This window comes from Tursiops truncatus, chromosome 8 (assembly GCF_011762595.2).
Source record: "Tursiops truncatus isolate mTurTru1 chromosome 8, mTurTru1.mat.Y, whole genome shotgun sequence".
In the NCBI taxonomy this organism is placed as follows: Eukaryota; Metazoa; Chordata; class Mammalia; order Artiodactyla; family Delphinidae; genus Tursiops; species Tursiops truncatus.
In genome coordinates this window covers 21,875,335-21,898,879 of record NC_047041.1, presented here as the reverse complement: position 1 = coordinate 21,898,879, position 23,545 = coordinate 21,875,335, and the positions used below count along the sequence as shown (strand labels likewise).

At 36.9% G+C, this 23,545-nt stretch overlaps 1 protein-coding gene across 1 annotated transcript in view; it reads right to left on the bottom strand.

The window, feature by feature from the left end:
• ARHGAP20 (Rho GTPase activating protein 20) overlaps positions 1–23,545 on the bottom strand; it is a 146,828-nt gene that overhangs the window by 8,225 nt on the left and 115,058 nt on the right. Inside the window, exons 8-12 of the mRNA XM_019941924.3 lie at positions 22,191–22,257; positions 19,650–19,838; positions 7,182–7,360; positions 5,630–5,791; positions 824–933 (exon numbers count right to left, since the gene is read on the bottom strand). Coding sequence (XP_019797483.1) covers positions 824–933; positions 5,630–5,791; positions 7,182–7,360; positions 19,650–19,838; positions 22,191–22,257 — 707 coding nt within the window. The remainder of the gene's footprint in view (positions 1–823; positions 934–5,629; positions 5,792–7,181; positions 7,361–19,649; positions 19,839–22,190; positions 22,258–23,545) is intronic.

Sequence of the window (23,545 nt, the reverse complement as noted above, 5' to 3'; positions counted from 1 at the left end):
CACCAAACCTTAATGGATGCAGAGATAGAATTTTGTTACATGGCTTTGATTCTGGTGTCTACAACAGTTATACTATTTTCTTCTACTGATAAAAGGTGTCTATCAGTAGCAGTGTGTAGATAATAATTTGTATTTGAAAGCTGCTCAAGAAAAACCTGTACTAAACAAGCATAGGCAAATAAATGATATTGGGATTCTTGGGTTTTCAGAGAGCTGGAAGTATTGCTTTTCTTATAATGCAGGAAATATTCAGGAATCAGGATGGTGAGTCCTGCCAGCAACTTACCTTTGCATGAGTACAGACAATGCATTCTTTGCATGAATACAGACAATACACTTTTCTCTCTGTAGTATTCCCACATACACTTCTCCATATATCTCTTTCACTGATTATACTACACTGTTATTCTTTGTTTCATCTATTCTATCTATTCGACTAGACTTAGTTCCTTGAGGGGAAGGAATTTTCTCTATGTGAATTCAGTTGCTAAGTGAAGTATATAAGGAATTGTCTGGTTAGTTAAATATTTACCAAAACTAAGATCATAAATTGTAGATTGGGTCTACTGTGTTAGCTATTGGTCTAATGGGTTTCAGCTCCTATCAGATTCAGATATACAGAAGGTGTACAATGGTAGAGTATTCCACGTTAATAAGGTTAGGGGAAAAAAACAATAACAATGACAGTAGCTAGCATAAATCTATTTTTAAACTGGTCCTCATGGATTTGACTTTGATAGTCATATTACATTAATAGACAAACTTATAAAATATAAGTTTTTTAAAAAGTATTTTTGAGAAATGACCAAATTAGAATAATTACCTTTGAACTGCATTTATTTTCTCTTCATCATTTCCTTGATCCATTACACAGACCCAATGATCATAGAGATCTGACGAAAAAGTACTTCCTGGAATATTTCGTAGAAAATCCTTATATAGAGGGAAAAATAAATATTTTAAATTGTTATTCTCATGCTAATTATATATGAGAGATATTACAAAGAAGACACGTTATTGGAAAGTACAGTTAAGGTGTCCCTTCTTTGGAATACACAGAGCTCTGTGCTAGCCCTTCAATGATGTGCACACATAGAAATGCATGCTTTGATATTTTTCTAACAAAAACCAGAGGGAAATTGGATTCTGGACTATAGTGGTAAAGATAATGGACAACCCGTTTGGGATGAAACCTCCTGTGTGTGTACATTTTAGCAAATTAGTATAACACAGCAGGGTCTGGCAAACCATCCTAAATCCTTTTTATTTCACTAGTTAAAAGAAATGCATGAAGATATTTGTGAGATTCATAATGTGGTAATCAGTCATCCAATCATTCTATACATATTTATTCATATATTCCAGGCATTGTTTAAGGTGCTAGGGATAGAGTAGTAAATAAAACCAAGTCCCTGTTATTTTAGAACTTTATATTCCAGTGGCATTGGTGAATAATTCCATCCAGAGGTACTTAGAATTTCTCCTTATATTCCCCATAGAAGGGCTCTCATGTATCATGGGGAGAAAGCACTCCAGGCTATGACTGGGCTCTGGGAGCCTAGGACAGCACCCCATGCCTAATGCACATTAAATAATATGTCCCTGGGGGCTTCCCTTCCCTGGTGGCGCTGTGGTTGGGAGTCCGCCTGCCAATGCAGGGGACACGGGTTCGTGCCCGGGTCCGGGAGGATCCCATATGCCACGGGGCGGCTGGGTCCGTGAGCCATGGCCACTGAGCCTGCGCGTCTGGAGCCTGTGCTCCGCAACAGGAGAGGCCACAACAGTGAGAGGCCCGTGTACCGCAAAAAAAAAAAAAAAAAAAAAAATGTCCCTGGTACATTATCCTGTCTGGCCTTTGAGAGCCTTTTATTTTGAGGCCACTGGCAGGGCTAGGTGTGGTGAAACCAGACTATGACACAAGTAGAATATAATCAATGGAGTTTGTTGTTTGACATATGTTAATAAAAAGCTTAAAAATGAACTAATTTTGGTCCTCGTCCTATGTTCCTTTCTGATCTAGGCCAACTCTCTGCTGCTTTTGGCATGGTTCTAACAAGCCAAGCTTGCAAAGTCTGATCTCCACCTTAGTAAACTTCAGGCAGACAAAACTCAATTTCATATCTAAGCACTGTACCCATGGTTGACTATCCTCTTGAAAGTTCCCGCCTACAACATGGAGATAGGTGAAAGTCTGCAACTGAATAATTTTAATCCTTGCTGGAAAATCGAATCAGCAACTTCATCTATGTGCTTTAAAACAGCAATGCACAACTTGTTGCTTATATGTCATGTTTTTATTACTAAGATGGAAGCTGTGATACCTAAGTGTTGCAGTTAGCTAATTAGGTGAGCATGTCCCCCGCTAGCTTATTAGCTCCTTCAGGGCAGGATCAGACCCTCACCTTCTACATCATACACCTTAATGCCAAGCACAGTCCCAGACATAGTCGAGGTCATTACTGAAGTGTTGCTATTTGTCATATGGTCAAATATTAGTGAAGGACAAGGGAAGGTCAACTAACTATAACTGAGATTCTAAAATAATTTTTATAAACCTCTTTGTAGTCATGTTACCTATTATTATACATTTGTTTTAGAGTAGTTAACAAGTAGGAAGATGACTGATACAAAGTCTTTCTCTGTTCTATTATATTTTTCAGCAGAAATGTACCTGGATACTTGTGATTCAGATGTGTCATCACAAAAGTTACCTCTTTCTTTTGGGTAAAGCTACCGAATTTTCACAATTTCAGACTAATTTTAGTTGCTGCACCTACTTTAAAAGTCAGAGTCAGAAGAGCCAAAATCTGTTATTTCAAATTGGGGCAGTGACAATGCCTCTCTTTTTAAATCTAAGTGGAAAAAATACTTATGATCTGTTTTGAAGAAAAACATCATTAAATCTTAAAACTTACACTTGAAAGATAATAACTTGTAACATCTCAATGAACTCTCCACAGCTGGAATAACAAGTTGCGAAATAACAACCACCATCGGTCTGAGAAAGGATGTGAGAGCTGGTTCTGAATTACAATCACCAACTCTTAGCACTCAACGGAAAGCCTCCTCCCCTCCAAAACCAGAACCCAAGCCATCAGCAGAATGCCCATATTAATTTGAGACGAGATTCCTAGGATTAAAAATGAACTTTTCCTCAAAGGTCTGATGGATCAAAATTACAGTATCTCAAGCAATTTTCTTCCAATTATAGTTTGAAGGTTAAGCTTATATTTAAACAAAACCAGTGTAAGCAAAACATTTAAAGGAAAACTTAAGTATCACTTCCAAATAGTCTTAAAAACAAGAAACAAAACAAAACAAAAGCTCAAAAACTTTCGGCAAAAAGTTTCCCTTTCCTGCAACCACTTGGAAGAAATGAGAGTAAAACACAGTTATATGATTATGAAACTTTAATTAGTTGAAACCCATCTAACCAGACTTTTCAATCATTTGGATTACTTTCTGTCTTTTGTTTATTCCTCTATAAGTACAATTTCTTCAATCTGAAATACAGTTTAACTCTTCTAGAACCATACTTCTTTGTAATAGCCTCTACAATTTAGTACAAAGTTTTAAGAAGCATAGTGCTGTGATGAATAGCATAGTAAGGAAAATTTTCTAAAACATAGGCTTTAACTTCTTAAATTAAGAGATGGGAGAAAGCCTAATTATATGAAAAAAAAATTCATCATGCATATATCTGCATGTATGTGGCTAAGCACACCATACATACTTTTATTATACTCCAGGATTGAAGGGTAATCACAAATCCTGTGTAAAATAAATTAGATGACCCTAGCTCCAATTCTCCAGTTCTTTTGAGTGATACTTTATTGTGAAAGTCCATGGCAGGGATTGTTTAAGAGCAGACATGGCTCTTTTACCAAGAGACATCTGATTGTTCATTAAGTCATGAAGTATGATTCTGTAAGCAACTGACCAGCAGTAGGGATATGGAAGAGTCTTCTTCACCATGTTTTCCTTAATTTGGTTTTTATGCTCCAGGCCCTGGGATGCAGGCTGGGGCACTGTCTCCACCCCTAGCTCTGGTGCATTCCAACCCTGCTGGGAGATGGGAGCCTGATGCTGGTCTGCAGAAGCTATTGCTGAGGCCAAAACCTCTGCTAAAAGCTGGTTTTGACTCTAGGTTTTCCAAAAATGTGAGGCATTTTCAAGAATGTGAGGAGGAAAACATTTTAGAAGTCTAACTCAACTGTGGATGTGAGTTAAGTAACCACAGGGGTGGGTTCTAGGGTTTTTTTTGCCATAAGTAAGCTTATCTGCCACAAGCATTTTTGCTGCAAAAACTTCTACCAAATAATGAATTGGCTGTAAGGCAATTCTACCATAAAAGGTAAAATAACAAAAAAATAAATGAGGAACATTAAAAAGGATATAATGAAACACGAGAATAACAAAATTAAAGACTTTATTGTGAAATGCAAAATATCTGAACGCATTTAAAATGTGTGTAGATTCATGGCAATACTGTGCAATTAACTGACATTATTTTGTGGGTTGCACTTGTCTTCCAAGTCTTTCGTTCATAGTATTTTATATATTTTTTTTGCTTGTTGATTTGTCTCTTGTTCAGCATCACACTTTTTCTTTTTTGGCTAAAATTTCTTCCTTCATTAAGAGAGGCACCAGGTTTCAAATACTACGTACTAGGATGCATATTTGTGCCTGAGTGCTTGTGAAAGCCTTCCACACCATTGTATGTTTTTGGCATACTGTCATTTGTCCATTGATAAATGTTCCTAAGTTCTAGGGGAAATGTGCGTTCATGCTATGCCTTCAAGGCCCTTGGCCTCCTTCACCTCCAATGTAGTGTGTTTCAAAATATGAAACCAACTCTTGGGACCAATCATCATCATCTGTCATGATTTTTATATTGTGTATGTCAAAACAAACTGTCAACCAGTTATTTTATTTTTTATGGTAAAGTTGACCTGTGGCCAATGAGTTATGTGGCAAAAATATCTGCAGCAAAGAAGCTTACTGTGAAATACCGGACACACATGGGATGAAGGGTGAGAATCTTTAAGAATGCCAAATGTGGTAAGGATTTCATAAAAGAAGGACTGGATGTTGGAGTCATTCCTACTCCAACTTTACTTTTAAAAGGCATTAGGGGGAGACTGTATAAATGAATGGAATTTTCAGTGGTCTCAGTGAGCAATTTTTTGTTTCAGTTGTTAGGCAAATGTTTGTTTACTCTGGTAAACTCTGTTCCAAAGTTTAATAAAAGTTTACTTTTGAAAATTTCGCCTTTATTAGGAAGATAGTGAGATTGTGAGAAAGTCATCAGGATGTTTACTTTGGTAAACATGCTGTGTGTTATGATTATTTTAAATTTTTATATAATTTTTTTGCATGGGATTGGCAGATGTGAAGATGAGGAGAGTGCTGTGGGATGAAAAAATTTTAAAAAGCCTATCTGACATACCATATCATTAGCAGTGGCTTTTAAATGCCCATGTGACATTGTGAAGTGTTATTTAACACTTTTTAAGATTCTAATTCTATTATGGTCCTTTGCAGATCGGGATAATGTTATAGTGAGAGAAACCAGTTGTCTTTCTCCAGAGCTATGCTGTGGGGCGGATGAAGGGAGAACTTTCCCTACCTTTAAGACAGATGCTATCACGAAAATAGATTCACAGTCTAGTTGTACTTCAGCTCCAGAATTCAGTTTCTCTTTCAGCTCTCTGCAGGATTTCACATTGGCCGACTGTCTGAAGATGCCTTTTGTGAGGGGTCCTTTTTGGTTAAGAAAGAAAAGCATATCCTATGGGGAACAAGGGAAAAAAAATCAAAATGGCGCCTCATGCATAACAAGCAAGGGAACATATATTTGCCCTCTCCAGCTGCCAGAGACTAGGGTATAACAGGGGGAAGCCCTGAAGGATTGGGGCTAGATGGCCTCCTAGAGATTTAAAGTCAATTTGTTTTCTGCTATCTTTAAATCTCTTTCTCCTATTTATTCTTGCTATATTCAACATCTAAAACACTTTACTTTAAACGCTTGCTTTAATGAGACTGTCTTTTTTCAGTGAACCAACAGTCACTTCAAGGTACCTGTTAACTTGTCTCTCTCCTCCCTAACTACTCTTTCCCCATTATTCTCTAATACGGACTCTTTTCCCCTAATATGGAAATGCTCTTGCCAAATTCACTCTCCACTTGCTTGTCTTTCTTTTCATATGACTTTACATTTTATTCTACTTCCTGTATTTACTTCCTTCTTTTAAAATCAGCCTCCAAAATCACCTCTTCCAGAAAGTTTTCTTCATTCCATTCCATTCCATTCTGTTCAACCTTTCATTTTGCTTTCTTTCTTTCTGTGTGTCCTCTGCTTGCCATGTAGGAAGAGAATAGGTGTTGGAGACGAGCAACCCATGGGATCTGGAACCTAGCTATGACACATATTTATTGTGTGACCTTTGGTAAACTCGAGGGTTTTTTTTCCTTTAATTTGTAAAGTAGGAATGATGGTGATGATGATGATGATGAAGATGGTAACTACCCTCTAAATCTGTTGTGACGGATAAGCAATAAAGTGGCTAGACTAGTACAATAGATGCACAATACAGGAAAAAAGTGCCAGGCATCTAGCATAGTGCTTGGAGGATAGTGGACACTCAATAAATGTTGCTTAACAGTGATCATTTACTATATTAACCAGAGACAATAATACTCAGTGGCTTTCATTTGATCTCTTCTACATACAAAAGATAATTAAATGCCAGCAGATGTATCTTTATGCTTAAACACCTGGAATACAAATATAAGATTTAGTATAGAAATATAAGATTTGGTCTCTGTTGCTAAAGTGATTAAATGAGACTTTCTGAACAATGTAGGGTTCAAGAAAGGCTGTGGGAGGAATGTGAGGGCTAATGTGGATTCTCTTTCTACAAAGCAGATTCTAATTTATCTGAGCAGGTTTATGTGGCTTTTCCCTGAAACCAGTAGACTAAATCATCTCTCCCCATTATGTCTGCCTTATGACTCTGCAATAGCTTAATCAGATTTTTATTCTTTGAAGTAATAATAAAGATTCTCAGCCAGAGCCATGGGTGTCTATAATTTTCCATCTGGGGATAGATTTACCTCCCTGACCTCTCCTTTCCTAAACCTACTTTCCTGTTAGTGTTACAGGCCAAAATGAGACTTACCAAGACAGCTTTGGGCAGATTGTCGTTCTCACAGATATTTGGCAGAGAAACCCCAAAGAGCTGTCCTGGCACAGGAGATGTTGGTGACATGGGCAAGTTATCCAGGTGAGTGCTAGAGCCCCGCCAGAAGGCCCAGTTTATGATGGATCTTCTCCTTTTAAATGTCTTCTGACCTGAATCTAAGCAAGAAGTGAGATTATTAGGGAAAATAATTTAATTCACTTAATCTTATTTCTACAGTTCTCATTTTACAGTTCGTTCATTACTATGGCGCAGTAGTGTATAAATTAAGGAAGAATTAAACATTTGGGTTATTCGCCTAACTATCTTGGAGACATCACTGTGCTATTTAGTTAAGTTCTGGCACTAAATTTTCATAGGTAAAAGAAGGGATCCCTTACTGAACTATAACAAATTAAAGCAAAAGGGTTTCATACCAACACATATCCCATTTTGAAGTTGAGACTAAGCATACAAAGAAAGTTGAAGATTAAATTAGATCACAATTAAATAGTGAGAAAAAGAAAGGAAGAAGGAGAAAAGGAGAGAGGAGAGGAGAAGGAGAAGGAGGAAGAGGAGGAGGTAAACAAAGAGGAAGGAGAAGAAGAATTAGGGGAAGAAGAGTTGTCTCTATTAAGTTGCTCTCTAGAAACAAGAATGCTTTATTATCTGATGTTCCACTCTACTATTGAGGATAGAGATATAGGAAACTAGTGTTCTATATTCCCCCGCCTTTTTTCCAACTGCAAAGACTTTCATGTATCTTTTCGGTTCCTGACTTTAAAAAGCATGTTTAAGGAAGCATGGATGGATACAAACATGAGTGAGACTTGCCCTTGCCATGGTAAAGTTTACAATCTAATGGGGGAACAAGGCTGGTGATGGGGGGGTGAGGGAAAAGCAAGTATATTAATAAATAAAATGTCATAAGGGGGGAACAAAGCATCAAAGGTATTCAGAAGAACAATAAAGCACATCTATCTACCGATTAGGAGTGAGGGAGTGATCCTGGAGTCATGTGCATTTGATGTGAATTTTGAATGAACACGATTTCAATAGGTAGAGGATCTAGCACCACGACTTGCGTGAAGTTAACTACTCAATAAATCATTCTCAAACAGTAATTGAACTGAGGAGACATTTAGGTGGTAAAGATAGTATGAACAAAACAGGCAGAAGTAAGAAAGGTCAACAGTGAATCATGATTTTGTGAGATCATAATTCTAAGACATTTTTGATGTCAGCTGTATCTAATTTTAACATGAAAACTGATTGATTTGCACAGAATTTGATACTTAAAAAGACAGCTCATTAAGGTTCCTTTTGGACCTTTCTGCCGTGTGTCCTCTGGCCCTCAACACATACGCACAGGTAACAACTATAAACTCTGGACAAAATTAAAGAAAAATATAAAGGCCTACCTGAAGGCACTAAAGAGTAACCAAAAGAAGATAGACAGTGGAGGTAAAAGTCTAATGCTTGGAAGAAGGGAATGGCATGGCACTGGGTAAGTTTCCTATTTTTACAGCTTTCAGCCAGAGGACGGGCCCCAGGGTGTAGGGGTGACTAAAATTGGGAGAGAAATCTGCACTCTTACTGGCTTGAAAAAACTAGAGAATAGAGATGGAGGTAACCAGAGCAGCTGGGAAGTGAGGTGGGGGGAGCGAATCCCAGAAAGGAGAAAACTGAATAGTGGGAGCCCCAAACATTGTGTATAAATCCTGCCCAAATCTCTGGCTGATGCCTGAAGCATGCACCTGTGTGGGGCAGATTCAAAACAACTTGCAGTTAAGGCTAACAGCGCTGAGATTTGAAAGGCCATAACTCCCAGGTGGCGACCACACAGGGTTAGACTCCATTTTCTCTAGGGACAGTGCATGGGATTAGTCAATACACTTCAGCTGTGTGGTCCTGACATGCAACCAAGATGCCAGAGATGACGTTCAGCTACTCAGCACTCCCTGACAATGGAACAATGAAGGAGATGATCTTTTCAGGGAGGACACGATCGGCAGTGTCAAATGCTCATTTCAAACAAGTGTTTTATACTGTTTATTTCCTTAGCGTAACCAACTTAAACCAAATACTAAAAAAGCCAAATCGTGGGAGGATAATCAAATAAGTAACATTTTACTGAAAAGCCTTCAGACCATCATCCACCCTTGGCTTCCTCAGGATACAGTCAGTGCATCATTAATGTGCATACATCCAGGTGTAAAGGTCTTTGGCTCTGGAGTCAGGAGCCCACTTAGACTCCTGGCTCAAACACTAATTTGTGCACGTTACTTACCCTTTTTCTTCAATTTTAAAATGAGAACATTATCTACACCTCAAAGCCTTATTGAGAGGATTAAATAGGATAGTGTATGAAAAGTGCTACTTTGCTCAGGGCGTATAGGTCATAGCAATCTTGATTAAAGCTGCTAAGACACCAATCTCCTCTCCACAAAGAGGACCTCCTCCCCACACCCTTTCTCCATCTGTGTAACAGTTTTCAGGAAGTATGCAGACAGGAAGGAATACCAGACTCTGCTTAACTAAAGCACTTCCTTTCTGCCCTGACACTCCCAATCTCCACCATTTTAAAAAACAGAAAAGGAAACTGAACCTTATTCTTAAACCCAGAAGGGGGTTCCTGTAGGCCAGCAATGTCAATCTGTGCAAATGTTTGTTTAATATGTATCTTTATATATGTTGAGTAGTTGTACTCAGTCTGGTTTCCTCACATTTAATCTGGTTTCACTATTTCAAAACCAGATTTGATTTTTTTAGCTTTCACACACTTCTTAGGAAGAATGCTCTATCATAAAGTTATATACCCAGCTATCTGATGAATGTAGACAGAGGATAAAGTAGAAATTGAGTTCTGTACTTTATTATAAATGCTTTCAGCTGCAGCCATGCCTTTTATTATATACAACAGTCAATTTTAGAGTTCATGTTCCCTTTGGGACTGAGAGAAAAAAAATTTCATTAAAGTTTACTTTCTTGCAGAGGTTTTAATGCATAGCTCTTACTTTCTAAATGTCAAAGGCTGATGAAAAAACATGCAATTGTTATAAAAAAGATTAGGATGATGTAAATGCAGAGCAAATGAGATTCATGTACATCCAGCTTTCCTAAACAATTCTGGCAAGATTCAAGCTAGAGTTTCTTCATGCTTAAATTATGGAACTGAATATTAAAAATTGTAATTCTTAAAAGTTTGTGCTTATAGATTATTAAAGAGTAATAAATAACCACAACAAAAACCCCTTAATTAGAAATTTTAGCAAGATGGTGATGTAGGAAGATCTTGAACTCACCTCCTTCCATGGATACACTGTATCTACAGCTATATATGGAACAATTTCCTCTGAATAACCCCTCAAAACTGGCGGAGAGACCCTGTTACATTGGGCAAATGAGAAGGAAACTACATCCTGTTACATTGGGCAAATGAGAAGGAAACTACATCCAAGTGGGTAGAAAAGGCTGAGACACTATCTCACCATAAACCCCACCCCTCGTGCAATGGCCCATAGTCAGGAAGAAACTCAAAACCCAGAGCTTCCCCAGAAGGAGTGAAGGGTTCATACCCCACATAGGTCACCCCAACTTTTAAGATCTGGCATCTGAGGGATGAGCTCCCAAAACATCTCACTTTGAAGACCAACATGTCTCATGCCATGAGACATGTGGGGCTTTGTGGAACTGAGGGAGGGTTCCTTTTTTTAAATTTTTAAAATTTATTTTATTTTTGGCTGCACTGGGTCTTTGTTGCTGTGTGCAGGCTTTTCTCTAGCTGTGGAGAGTGGGGGCTACTGCTGTGCACGGGCTTCTCACTGCAGTGGCTTCTCTTGTTGCGGAGCATGGGCTCTAGGTGCACGGGCTCAGTAGTTGTGGCGCGTGGGCTCTAGAGCACAGGCTCAGTAGTTGTGGTGCATGGGCTTAGTTGCTCCGTGGCATGTGGGATCTTCCTGGTCTAGGGCTTGAACCTGTGTCCCCTGCACTGGCAGGTGGATTCTTAACCACTGCGCCACCAGCGAAACCCTGAGGGAGGGTTCTTAAAGGGCTTACGCCCAGGCTCACCCACCCCAGAGCTCAGTCCACAAGCAGCCCTTTGAAAAGCACCCAGACTTCATGTGAAAGAGTTTCATTTACTAATTTTAAAGCATTGGTCTAAGTGGCAGGGTCTGCTGGGATACTCCCCAGGGCAGAGGCTGGTGGACACTATCTTCCTACTCTCCTCTGTACTGCTAAAGCCTGCAGGCACCATCTTTTTACCCCCCTTTCTGGTGGGTGTCATCTTTTACTTTTTCTTCTTTCTTTCCTTTTCCTCCCGTCCTCTTTTTCTTTCTCTTCTTTTCCTTTTTTCAGTGGATGCCACCTTTGTACTCCCCCTCTGCCCCGCTTCAGCTAGTGGGCACCATTTTTGTGCTTTCCCTCCGCTGTGCTCCAGAGTGTCTCTATCTCCTGGAGGGGAGGCTCTACACACCTCTGGTGCACTGGTTTTTACATTTGGTGACACAGTTTTTGCAGCTGTCACCCAGGGAATGCCCCTTGATCACCTGACCAGGGGGGCTTGCATTCCTGGGTCCCACAGGACTGTAACAATTATAGAGACAGTTCTTAGAAGACTACCATCCCTAGGATATTGCACAGACAGCAGACTGAAACACACCCCCAGTCTTTTTGTAAAAGTGGCCAATTTGCTCATCCAGGAACTTCAGCCCTGGGGGCAGGCTTCAGGTTTGGCACACACCTAGAGGTTATGGAGGTGCTCTCAAAGAAGGTACCCAGGGGACACCATCTTTTCACTCCCCTATGCATGACTACAGAACAGTGGTATCTCCCAGAAAGGAGTTTATACACCCACTTGGAGTCCCAATTTTTGTGACTGCTGCCAGGGGACACCTCCAGATGGCTTGGCTCTGGGGGCCAGCATGCTTATGCTTGCAGTCCTAGAGGACTGCATATATTTTCATTCTTGAAAAGCTGCTGCCTGAGGACCTGGTTTCCAATCAGCCTGAATAAAAGGTACTGACTGAGCTCTCTCCCCTTTGGGACACTGACTAATCTTGGTACATCCTCAACTACTGGGAGCTATTAAAAATAAAATAGGCTGCTTGGACAATTACAAAGGGTTGAGAGAAAACCAAGAGCTAGGGCAGGGTTGAATGAAAAGGTTCATCTCTTACACAAGGACAATGGTTCAAGACTGGAAGAGGTGGTTGTTTCATGTAATGCATAGAAACCAATATAGAATCAAGCAAAATGAAGAAATAGAGAAATATGTTCTAAATGAAAGAACAAGATAAAAGCTCAGGAAAAAAGTTAACGAAGTGGAGATAAGTAATTTACCTGATAAAAATTTCCAGCAATGGTCATAAAAATGCTCACTGAACTTGGGAGAAGAATGGATGAACACAGTGAGAACTTCAACAGAGACAGAAAATATAAGAAAGTTCCAAACAGAAGTCACAGAACTAAAGAATACCTGAATTGAAAAATACCCAGGGGGAGGGGTCAACAACAGATTGATGAGGCAGAGGAAATGATCAGTGAACCTGAGACAGGGCAAAGAAACTCACCCAATCAGAAAAGCAAAAAGAATGAAAAAAAGTGAAGATAGCTTAAATGGGACAACATCAAATGTATTAAACATCACATTATAGGGGTCCCAGTAAAAGAAAAAAGAGAAAGGGGAAGAAAACTTACTTGAAGAAATAATGGCTGAAAAGTGTTCTAACTTGGGGAAACAGAAATTCAGATCTAGGAAGCCCAGACAGTTCGAAATAGATGAACCCAGAGATCTATACTAAGACACATTATAATTAAAATGTCAAAAGGTAAAGACAAGGAGAGAATCTTAAAAGCTACAAGAGAAAAACAACTTATTACGTATAAGGGAAACCCCATTAGACTATCAGCAGATTTTTCAGCAGAAATGTTAAAGGTCAGAAGGAAATGGCACAATATATTCCAAGTGCTGAAAGACAAAAATTTCCAACCAAGAATACTCTATCTAGCAAAGTTATCATTCAGAATTGAAGGAGAGATAGAGGTTTCCAGACCAGCAAAAGCTAAAGGAGTTCATCACCACTAAACCGGCCTTATAAGAGAAGTTAAAGGCACTTTTTTAAGCTGAAAAGAAAGGGTGCTAATTAATAATATATAAAAGTATAAATCTCACTGGTAAAGATAAATATATGGTAAAGGTAGTGAATTAATTACTTATAAAGCTAATATGAAGGTTAAAAGACAGAAATAGTAAAAAAAATAACTGTAACTACAATATTTAACTAAGGGTAGACAAGATAAAAAGATGTAAAATGTGACATCAGAAAACAAAATGTTGAGGGGGGAGAATAAATATGTAGAGCTTTACAATGTGTTCAAACTTAAGTTGGTATCAACATAAAAATAATGTTACAAATATAAGTTGTTACATGTAAGCCTCATGGTAACCAACAAGCAAAAACCTAAAGTAGATACACAAAAGAGAATAACAAAGGAACCTAAGCATATCACTAAAGTTATCAAACCACAAAGGAAGAAAGCAAGAGGAGAAGAAGTGAACAGAGGAACCACAAAACAGCCAGAAAACAACAGAAATGGCAATAACATATCTATCAATAATTACTTTAAATATAAGTGGAGTTATTTCGCCAATCAAAAGACAGAGAGGGACTGAAAGGATAAAAAAACAAGACTCATCTACATGCTGCCTACAAGAGACTCACTTCAGACCTAAGAACATTCACAGACTGAAAATGAAAGGATGGGAAAAGATATTTCATGAAAATGGAAACCAAAAGAAAGCTGGAGTAGCTATATTTATATCAGACAAAATAAACTTTAAAACAAAGACTGTAATAACAGACAAAGAAGGGTATTACATAATGATGTCAATCCAACAACAGGATATAACATTTGAAAATATTTATGCACCCAATGTAGGAGCACCTAAACATATAAAGCAAATGTTAACAGACCTAAAGGTAGAAATAAACAGCAATAAATAATAGTAGGGGACTTTGATAACCCATTTACATAAATGGATAGATCATTCAGACAGAAAACAGTAAGAAAACATCGGCCTTAAATGACAAGTTAAATCAGATGAACTTAAGGTATACATACACACATGCAAAACATTCCATCCAAAAGCAATAGAACATACATTTTTCTCAAATGCACATGGAACATTCTCCAGGATAGATCATATGTTAGGCCACAAAACAAGTCTTAACAAATTTAAGAAGGCTGAAATCATATCAAACATTTCTTCTAACCACAATGGTATGAAACTAGAAATCAATTACACGAGAAAACTGGAATATTCACAAATATGTGGAGATTAAACAACATGCTACCGTTAACAACCTATGGGTCAATGAAAGAATCAAAAGTGAAATAGAAAAATACCTTGAGACAAATGAAAATATTATATACAAAACTTATGGATGCAGCAGAAGTTCTAAGAGAGAAGTTCATATCAATAAATGCCTACTTCAAGAAACAAAAAAACTCAAGTACACAACTTAACTTTACATCTCAAGGAACTAAAAGAACAAACTAAGCCAAAGTTACTAGAAGGAAGGAAATAACAAATATTAGAGCACCAGTAAATGAAATAGAGACTAAAAGACAGTAGAAGAGATCAATGAAACTAAGAGCTGGTTCTTTGAAAAAATGAACAAAATTGATAAACCTTTAGCCAGACTCAATAAGAAAGAGCTAAAATAAATAAAATCAGAAATAAAAGAGATGTTACAACTGATACCACAGAAATATACAGGATCATAAGAGACTACTACGAACAATTATATGCCAACAAATTGGACAACCTAGAAGAAATGGATAAATTCTTAGAAACATACAAACTTCCAAGACTGAATATGAAGCCACAGAAAATCTGAACAGATTGATTATTGATAGGGAGACTGAATCAGTAATTTATAAACTCCCTATAAACAAAAGTCCAGGACCTGACAGCTTCACTGGTAAATTCTACCAAACATTCAAAGAAGAATTAATACCAATGCTTCTCGAAGTCTTCCAAAAAACAGATTCCAAAGTCATTTTACAAGGTCAGCATTACTCTGATACCAAACCAGACAAGGAAACCACAAGAAAAGAAAATTATAGGCCAGTATCTCTGATGAACATATAGGCAAAAATTCTCAACAGAACATCATCAAACTGAATTCAACAATACATTAAAAGAATCATATGTCATGATCAAGTTGGATTTATTCTAGAGATACAAGGATGGTTCATATTCTGCAAATCAATCAACATGATACACTGCAATGACAAAAAAGAAGATAAAAATCATATGATCATTTCAATAGATAAAGAAAACACTTAACAAAATTCAACATTCATTTATGATTAAAAACTCTCAAGACAGTGGGAATAGGGGAAATGTAACCCAACATAATAAAGGTCATATATGACAGCTAACATCATACTCAATGGTGAAAAGTCAAAAGCTTTTCCTCTAAGATCAGAAACAAGACAAGGATGCCCACTCTCACCATTTTTATTCAACATAGTATTGGAAGTCCTAGCCAAAACAAGTAGGCAAGAAAAAGAAATAAAATGTATCCAAATTGGAAAGGAAAAAGTAAAACTGTCACTATTTGCAGATGACATAATACTATATACAGAAAACTCTAAAGACGTCACCAAAAAAACTTTTAGAACTGCTAAATGAATTCAGTCAATTTGCAAGATATAAGATCAATATATAGATATCTGTCGTGTTTCTATACACTGATAACAAACTATCAGAAAGAGAATTTAAGAAAATAAGCCCATTTATAATTACACCAAAAAGAATAAAATACCTAGGAATAAATTTAACCAAGAAGCTGAAAGACCTGTTCACTGAAAACTATAAGGCACTGATGAAAGAAATTGAAGAAGACACAAATAAATGGAAAGACATTCCATGCTCATGGATTGGGAGAATTAATATTGTTAAGATCTCCATACTATCCAAAGCAGTCGACAGACTCAGTGCAATCCCTATCAAAATTCCAATGGCAGTTTTCACAGTAATAGAACAATTCTAAAATTGTATAGAACCACAAAAGACCCCAAACAGACAAAGTGATCTTGAGAAGGAAGAACAAAGCTAGAGGCATCATGCTTCCTAATTTCAAACTATATTATAAAGCTATAGTGATCAAAACAGTATGATATTGGCATAAAAACAGATACACAGATCAATGGAACAGAATAGAGAGCCCAGAAATAAACACATGCACTTATGGTCAATTAATTTATGACAAAGGAGCCAAGAACATACAATGAGGAGAGTATAGTTTCTTCAATAAGTGGTATTGGGAAAACTGGACAGCAACATGCAAAACATGTAACTGGACCACACATACAAAAAAATTAACTCAAAATGGATCAAGACTTGAATGTAAGAACTGAAATTATAAAACTCCTAGAAGGAAACATGAGAGTAAGCTACTTGCCACTGGTCTTAGCAATGATTTTTTGGATTTTACACCAAAAACAAAGGCAACAAAAGCAAAAATAAACAAAAGACTACATCAAACTAAAAAGCCCCTGCATAGCAAAGGAACCCATCAACAAAATAGAAAATCAATTTACTGAATGGGGGAAAATATTTGCAAATCATGTATCTGATAAGGGGTTAACATCCAAAATATATAAAGAACTCATACAACTCAATAGCCAAAAACCAAACAACCTGATTAAAAAAATGGGCAGAGGACCTGAAAAGACATTTTTCCAAAGAGGAAATGCAGATGGCCAATAGGCATTTGAAAAGATTCTCAACATCACTAATCATTAGGGAAATGCAAATCAAAACCACAATGAGATATCAACTCACACCTGTTAGAATGGCTATTATCAAAATGACAAAAAATGACTTGGTGAAGATGTGGAGAAAGGGAAACCTCATGTGCACTGTTGATGGGAATGTAATTTGGTGCAGCCACTATGGAAAACAGTATGGAGGTTCCTCAAAAAACTAAAAATAGTACAACCATAGGATGCAGCATTTCCATTTCTGGGTAATTATCTGAAGAAAACGAAAACACTAATCTGACATTTAAGACATTTAATGGACAAGTAATGTCAAGCTACTTTTACCCTTCTCCTCCTGTCTAAAGTTAAAACAAGAAGCGAGATCTCCATTTCCATAAAAACTTATAGCAGATGTATTTCCTGGGCTCAAACTACAGTTCCAGCAGTATTTACCAACCTTAATGCAAGTGAAAGGAATTTTCTGTGTTTCAAAATCATTCGTGCAACTGAACTGTGCAAAAAGAAATTTCCATATTCCAAAATCCTTTAACTTCCACCTAACCTTCAATTGGAAGTGATTAATTTGCAATGAAACGACATGCCAAAAGGTAAATATCAAAGGAGGAATCTAACAAAATTCTACAAATGCCTCCAAAGAGAGGAATATGCTCAATTAAAATTATATGCTTGTAGAATGATATATTAGTATTTGGCAGTACCTATCTGTGTGAAAAGACATTTTCAAAGATCATGAAATATATAAAATCTCATTACAGATCAGAACATTTTGCATTCAATTATTATCATAGGAATACGAATTTTGAACCCCAATTAAGCAAAATGTTATTTCCGAAAAAGAATTCAATTCTTCTCATTAGTATATCTGTATTACATAAAACGGTACTCAATTACTACTACATATTGAACATCATCGGTGAAAAATTTGTGGAAATTTGTTTTCTCTCGTTATGTAAGTACCTAGGTAATAGCCTCAATTTTGTCTGCTGACTTGCAAATTTTACTACCTGGTCCCTTACAGAGAAAGTCTGTTGATCCCTGATCTAAGTCAGTGGTTTCCAAAGCAGTTGTTCACCAAAATCCCCTGTATTAAAAAAATACAAAACTGCTTCATCTGTTAATTTTTTAGCTACACAGGTAGGTTGTCACCATTGGTCTATAGTTACTCCATCCCTGATCCCATTTATCATGAATCATCTTACAGCTGCAACCATTACTATCTTAACTTTTAACAGGGAAAAACAGAGGATTAATATGTAGAGGATGCCTACAATTTAATAAGCAGGTCATTGACAAAATTGGGTAAAACCCTTAGGATTTTTGATCTCTGATTATTTTGGTCTAATTAATTAAAATACATTTATTTTATTTTATTGACAAGGGACCCAGAGAAACAATTTTGAAAAACAGGAGTATAAAGGTAGAAGAGTAAAATATTATTCTCCTTAGCTTAATTATAAAGGCAACATTCCCTTTATATCTTTAATGAATACTAACAACAGACCTATTAATAAATTAATTCAACAAATATTTATTGGATGCTTTTTTATATAGATTCAGACACTGTTCCAGGTGCTGGGAATATAGCAGTAAACAAAATAGACCAAACTCTCTGCCTCACATTTTAGTGGATGGAAAACTATAACATCTCTATAATACCCCTCCCGAATGGTCCAAAGATGTGAGTAAATAGCCTTAGGGTTCAAAACCTCAATTTACCACTATAGGAGAGAGGAGGACTAGTGCAAATGTAAGATAAGTTTTTATAGCTGGTGTTAGCAAGATTAGGGAGTCTTGATCAATGACTTCAATAAAGGACAAAGTGTGAGGCTAGGTCATCAACAGAAAGTGACAGGGTTGGACATGCATGTGTGGGGCGATGAGTATAAAACAATGGCCACTGTTCAGTGGGTCCCCCAGTTTGTTCAAATTGACATAAGCAGCTACAAAAATTCAGCATCAATTTTCTACTACCCCACTCACACTTTTTGGTGTGATATATTTTCTTCTATTTTCTACACAATCTATTCTCAGACTGAGGGCATAAAGCTCAAACGGGTTAGGGTAATTAATGATGGTCCTCCTATGTTGAATATCACTTTTATCATTCTGGAGTCTTTATTATGGTGTGGGTAAGGGATGGTTACATTCACAGGGATCAGAATAGATTAGTAGACAAAGGAGAGACTTCTGTGGAAATCGTCTTAATCTTAACATACTTACCAGTACCAGGATCCAGGTAGGGCATCAGTCTCCTGACACCCATCACTGACAGCCTCCTTTTTACAATGTGACCATTTAGGGGGAACACACAATGCAATGTATTACAGTACAAAGAAATCATTGAAGCACCTGCAGCACTGCCTGGTGCCTTTGACTCTGCAGTGGGCATAGGTTAAAGGGGAAAGAATAGTGAAGAAAGAAGGAACAGACTCTACTGCAGTCAGTAACTGCTGATTATAAGTCAGTCACTCCTACTGCTGATTTATAAAACCATCTTCTAAAACTCCATCTTTCCTTTCAAAACACTTAGCAAATTCAAAAGAAAAAATACTTCATCTGGCTGGAAGTTTGGGTCTTTGTCTGTACAAAGGCAAAGAACTTTGAAAACTTTGCTTTCAGGAATGAAAAGTTTTGCTAAAAAAAGGCTCTATGAGAGAGGAGAAAACTCACCACTCAGCTGCTGGGCCACAGCCAGGCGGCTGGGCTTCAGGATGAACTGGCATTGCATCTCTCGGGGCAGCTGTTCCATGAGGAAGGGCTCTTGGAAGTTGGAAGGTGTGGGGGAATCCTTTGATCCCTGCGTCAGGAGTGTAGTGTCTCGAAGATGGCTCATTTTAATTCCATAGGGATATTCATGCCCTACACAGAGAAAAAATCTAAACATAGACTTTAGGCTGACTGACACCAAGAGCGTGTGTGCTACATACTGGAATGTACTGCAATTTGCTCCTGGGACTTTTGGTATAAAGAATCCTTTTTTTGACTTAATCATCACCATGCACACTCTTACAGTTGGAGACCAGTGCATAATGCAGCAGCCCAACCAGAGTAGTCTCTTTTTTTTTTGGAGAGGGGAGAAAAAAAAATCAAAGAGGAAAAAAAATCTTTAAAGAATATCTTGTTTGGGAATGCACAGATTGTCTTTAAGTTGCATAATGTTGACTTTTCCTATGTTCACATCTGAGAGTATTTAAAGGTATTCTAGTTTCTCCTTTGACACTAACTATATCTGCAAATCTTCAGCCAATCCTTGACCTCTGATTTAAAATATTTACCCTACCTATCACACAGCATTATAAGGCTCAAATAAGTAAACATTAGTAGTTAATATTATTTAAATAATAAGGGCAGAAAACTACATATTTCAAGCATCACTATTATTACTATTATTCAACACAAGATATCTTTCTGAAAAAGACATTTTATACTGTTTACTAGTTATATAATTAGAGTTACTCAAGACTCATTAGGACTGGTTTGTTTGATTTACGCTTCCCTCCCACTACTGTCCTCTGAGGTTGTTATTCATAAGCAATAATTAGAAGGAAGACTGCAGGGTATCAGAAAAAGAGACAAGATTCAAAAAGGAATTTTCAAACTAGAAAAACTAAAACCTGGACATCTGACTGCAACATGATGTTTTGCTCTTTAGTACTCTTAAGTAATTCTATTTTTTAAATTAATCCTCACGTACCATTATGCCATAGACTTAGTTTACATTTTAAACAGGGTAAATTCTCTTCTATTCCTGATTTATCACTGAATGTAATTCAGTGAACTCTTCCATTTCCTTTCCATCTGGCATAGGCATACAATGTCAATGTTCCATTAACATCAAGTACTACAGCAACTTTCAGGGATTAAGGCAAAAAAAGGACTTCTACGACAGCAATAAAGCAAAATCAATTTATCAAAATAGCCAATAGCTAATCTACAACTGAAGTTTACAAGGCATGTTAAAATATGTAATGGAGAATTGTTGCTAAGTAACAATCATGTCCCGTGTCCCATGTATTTTTTTAGTGAGAGTTAGAAAAGAGCTTGAAGCTGTTTAAGTCTGAGAGTTACCATCTATATAGTTTTAATTAAATTAATATATTTTATTAAAACAATTATTTTATGTACTCATTCGGTTTTTAAACACAGCTTTAATTGTTGCTCATTGACTTTTACAAAAATGACAACATTAAGAAACTGGAAATGCAGTGAATTTTGTCCCCAGCCATGTGCACAATGACTTGCTTTACTTTCAGTCTGAGAATATACATTTCATAGAACAGTTTGGTTTTAGATTATTCAGATTATTTGAAACCTGAATTACACAGTAGTGATCTCACAGGTAAATGAAAGGATTCCATGAGATAACTCATATGATATGCTTTGCCCAATTCTGGCAGCATAGTAAGCATTTAAAAATTATTAACAGAAATCATCATCATCACCATCAATCATCAATGTCATCATCTCAAGATCTCCTACAGATACTGTCCCTTATTGTAATTGGCTTATTTCTGTTAACCACACTGAAGGGCCTCACTGATCAAGAATATTTTTTAGCTAAATGATTTAAATAAGGTGAAGATGTAACCTATTTACCAATAATTCTTCAAAACAAATGCTGGAAAATTTGGCTACAGAAGTAGCAAAGTAGTTAGTAAAGTAGTAGTTATTGCTAAGTTAGTCAGTGATGACTAAGAATCTAAATGGTTTAATTTCATTGTCTTTATGATGGCTAGGAAAGTGCTGGGCACAGGGCAGGTGTTAAATACTCACTGATATTGATAGATTGAGGCATGATTGGATTATAGATAGTCTTCCATAGAGACAAGTAGTAGGTAGGAAAGGGAACAGAGAATTCAAAAACTAAATATGAAAAATAAATATATAGGGAAAAAGGAATACCAATACTTATTGCTTTATTTTGGAAAAAAAATTAAAAAGGTTGACAAGATAGTGCTTCTGTAAAGTGAAAAAAAAAGAAGAAAATTTACATTTCTCTTCCCAACTATACCATTAGCTTCTTGAATGAAGAGATATTATTTGTCTGGCACACAGGAAATATTTGATATTTATTAAATTAATATATGAATATTATAGAAGATTAATATTTAATAGTATTGAAATTTAGGACCATATGACCAATTCTCTGAGACATTTAGAATTATAATTAAAACACAATCAATCCTATCTTATATTTTCATAGAAACTTACCAATAAGTGGGTATGGTGCCTCTTCTTTGCCAGAATTGACCCATAACTGGTACTCTCTCTCAGAGCCCTTGGAGATAAAAGAATTAACAATAATTCTTTCACATTTGGTAAATGAATGAGGATACTTATTTTTTTGGCAATTTTATGTTTTGCAAAAAAGAAAGAACAGAGACAATATAAATGCTTTTCAGGTTCATGGGGGTGGATATGGCCTTTGAAGATGGCAGTGCTGATTCCTACAAACCATCTCTCCCTCTCTAATCCCCAACAGAGGACTAAGGAACCCTGCCCTTTTTCCCTAGGGATGACTAGGGATCCATGAACTGCAATAGAATCAGGCCCTCACTATTATGGGTAGCCCACAGAATATGAAATCATATATATGCCTTTTTACAAGTAAGCAGAAACTTCCTGGTTTTCTAAAAGGTAAATCTATCTTCTTCAGAGTCCTGCCTTCTGCTATCTCTAAACTTCTCAGAGAATATTGGACTTAATCTCCAACATGTCCCTGCGAAGACAACCTTGTTATCCAGAAAGCCACTACACTGCTGTGTCTGTGATGAAAAAGTAAAGTCTCAAAGGCTGATTATTAGCTTAGCTGCTTCTGAGCGGAAGAAGAATGACCAACGGGCTTTGAGGAGAGGAGACAGGTAGCTGGCACAATCCACACTGGCTTTATTTTGGGCAAGTCCAGGCCTAGGGACAGAAAGGACAAGAATTCTGTCTAGAGAATAGGCTCAGTTATGGGGAACAATGAAACTGTTCACTAGCAGAACTACAACCCAGCAATACTGAAACTCCCACTTGAAAGAAATAATACTAAATTATACAGACTTTGCTGTATCCTCTAGAAGATAAAGCAAAAATGTTTTAAATGAAATTACAACAGACTGATAATATTTAATATTCTTGCCTTTATCTTCTGATTAAAAATCAGGACCCTGACCTTATAATGGAGGGTCCTGGCTAGGAGATTACCCCTCCCAATACCCTCCCCTACTCTGTCACTTCCTTCACTATCCCCTAGTCAGAAAATTTGTATTGCAAACAGGAAGAGCAATCTAACAATGATCATTTTTTTTTTGGTAGTGTCTGAAAACACCTTAATAATCCCTTAGAACAGTACAACCAAACAGCCTCAATTCCTAACTATATTGAGCAGAAATATTTGTGGTATGATGAGATTGATCACTTTATCCAAAAGGAAAGCATAAATAAGAAAATGAGTCATGTCATTAATTAATCTCTCTTCCTTCCCTTAAACTACTCATTCTCTTCCAATGTATAATTATATAAGCTTAGAAATCAATGCAGAGGTGCCTGCTTTATTCAGTGCATATATATTTATTTACATC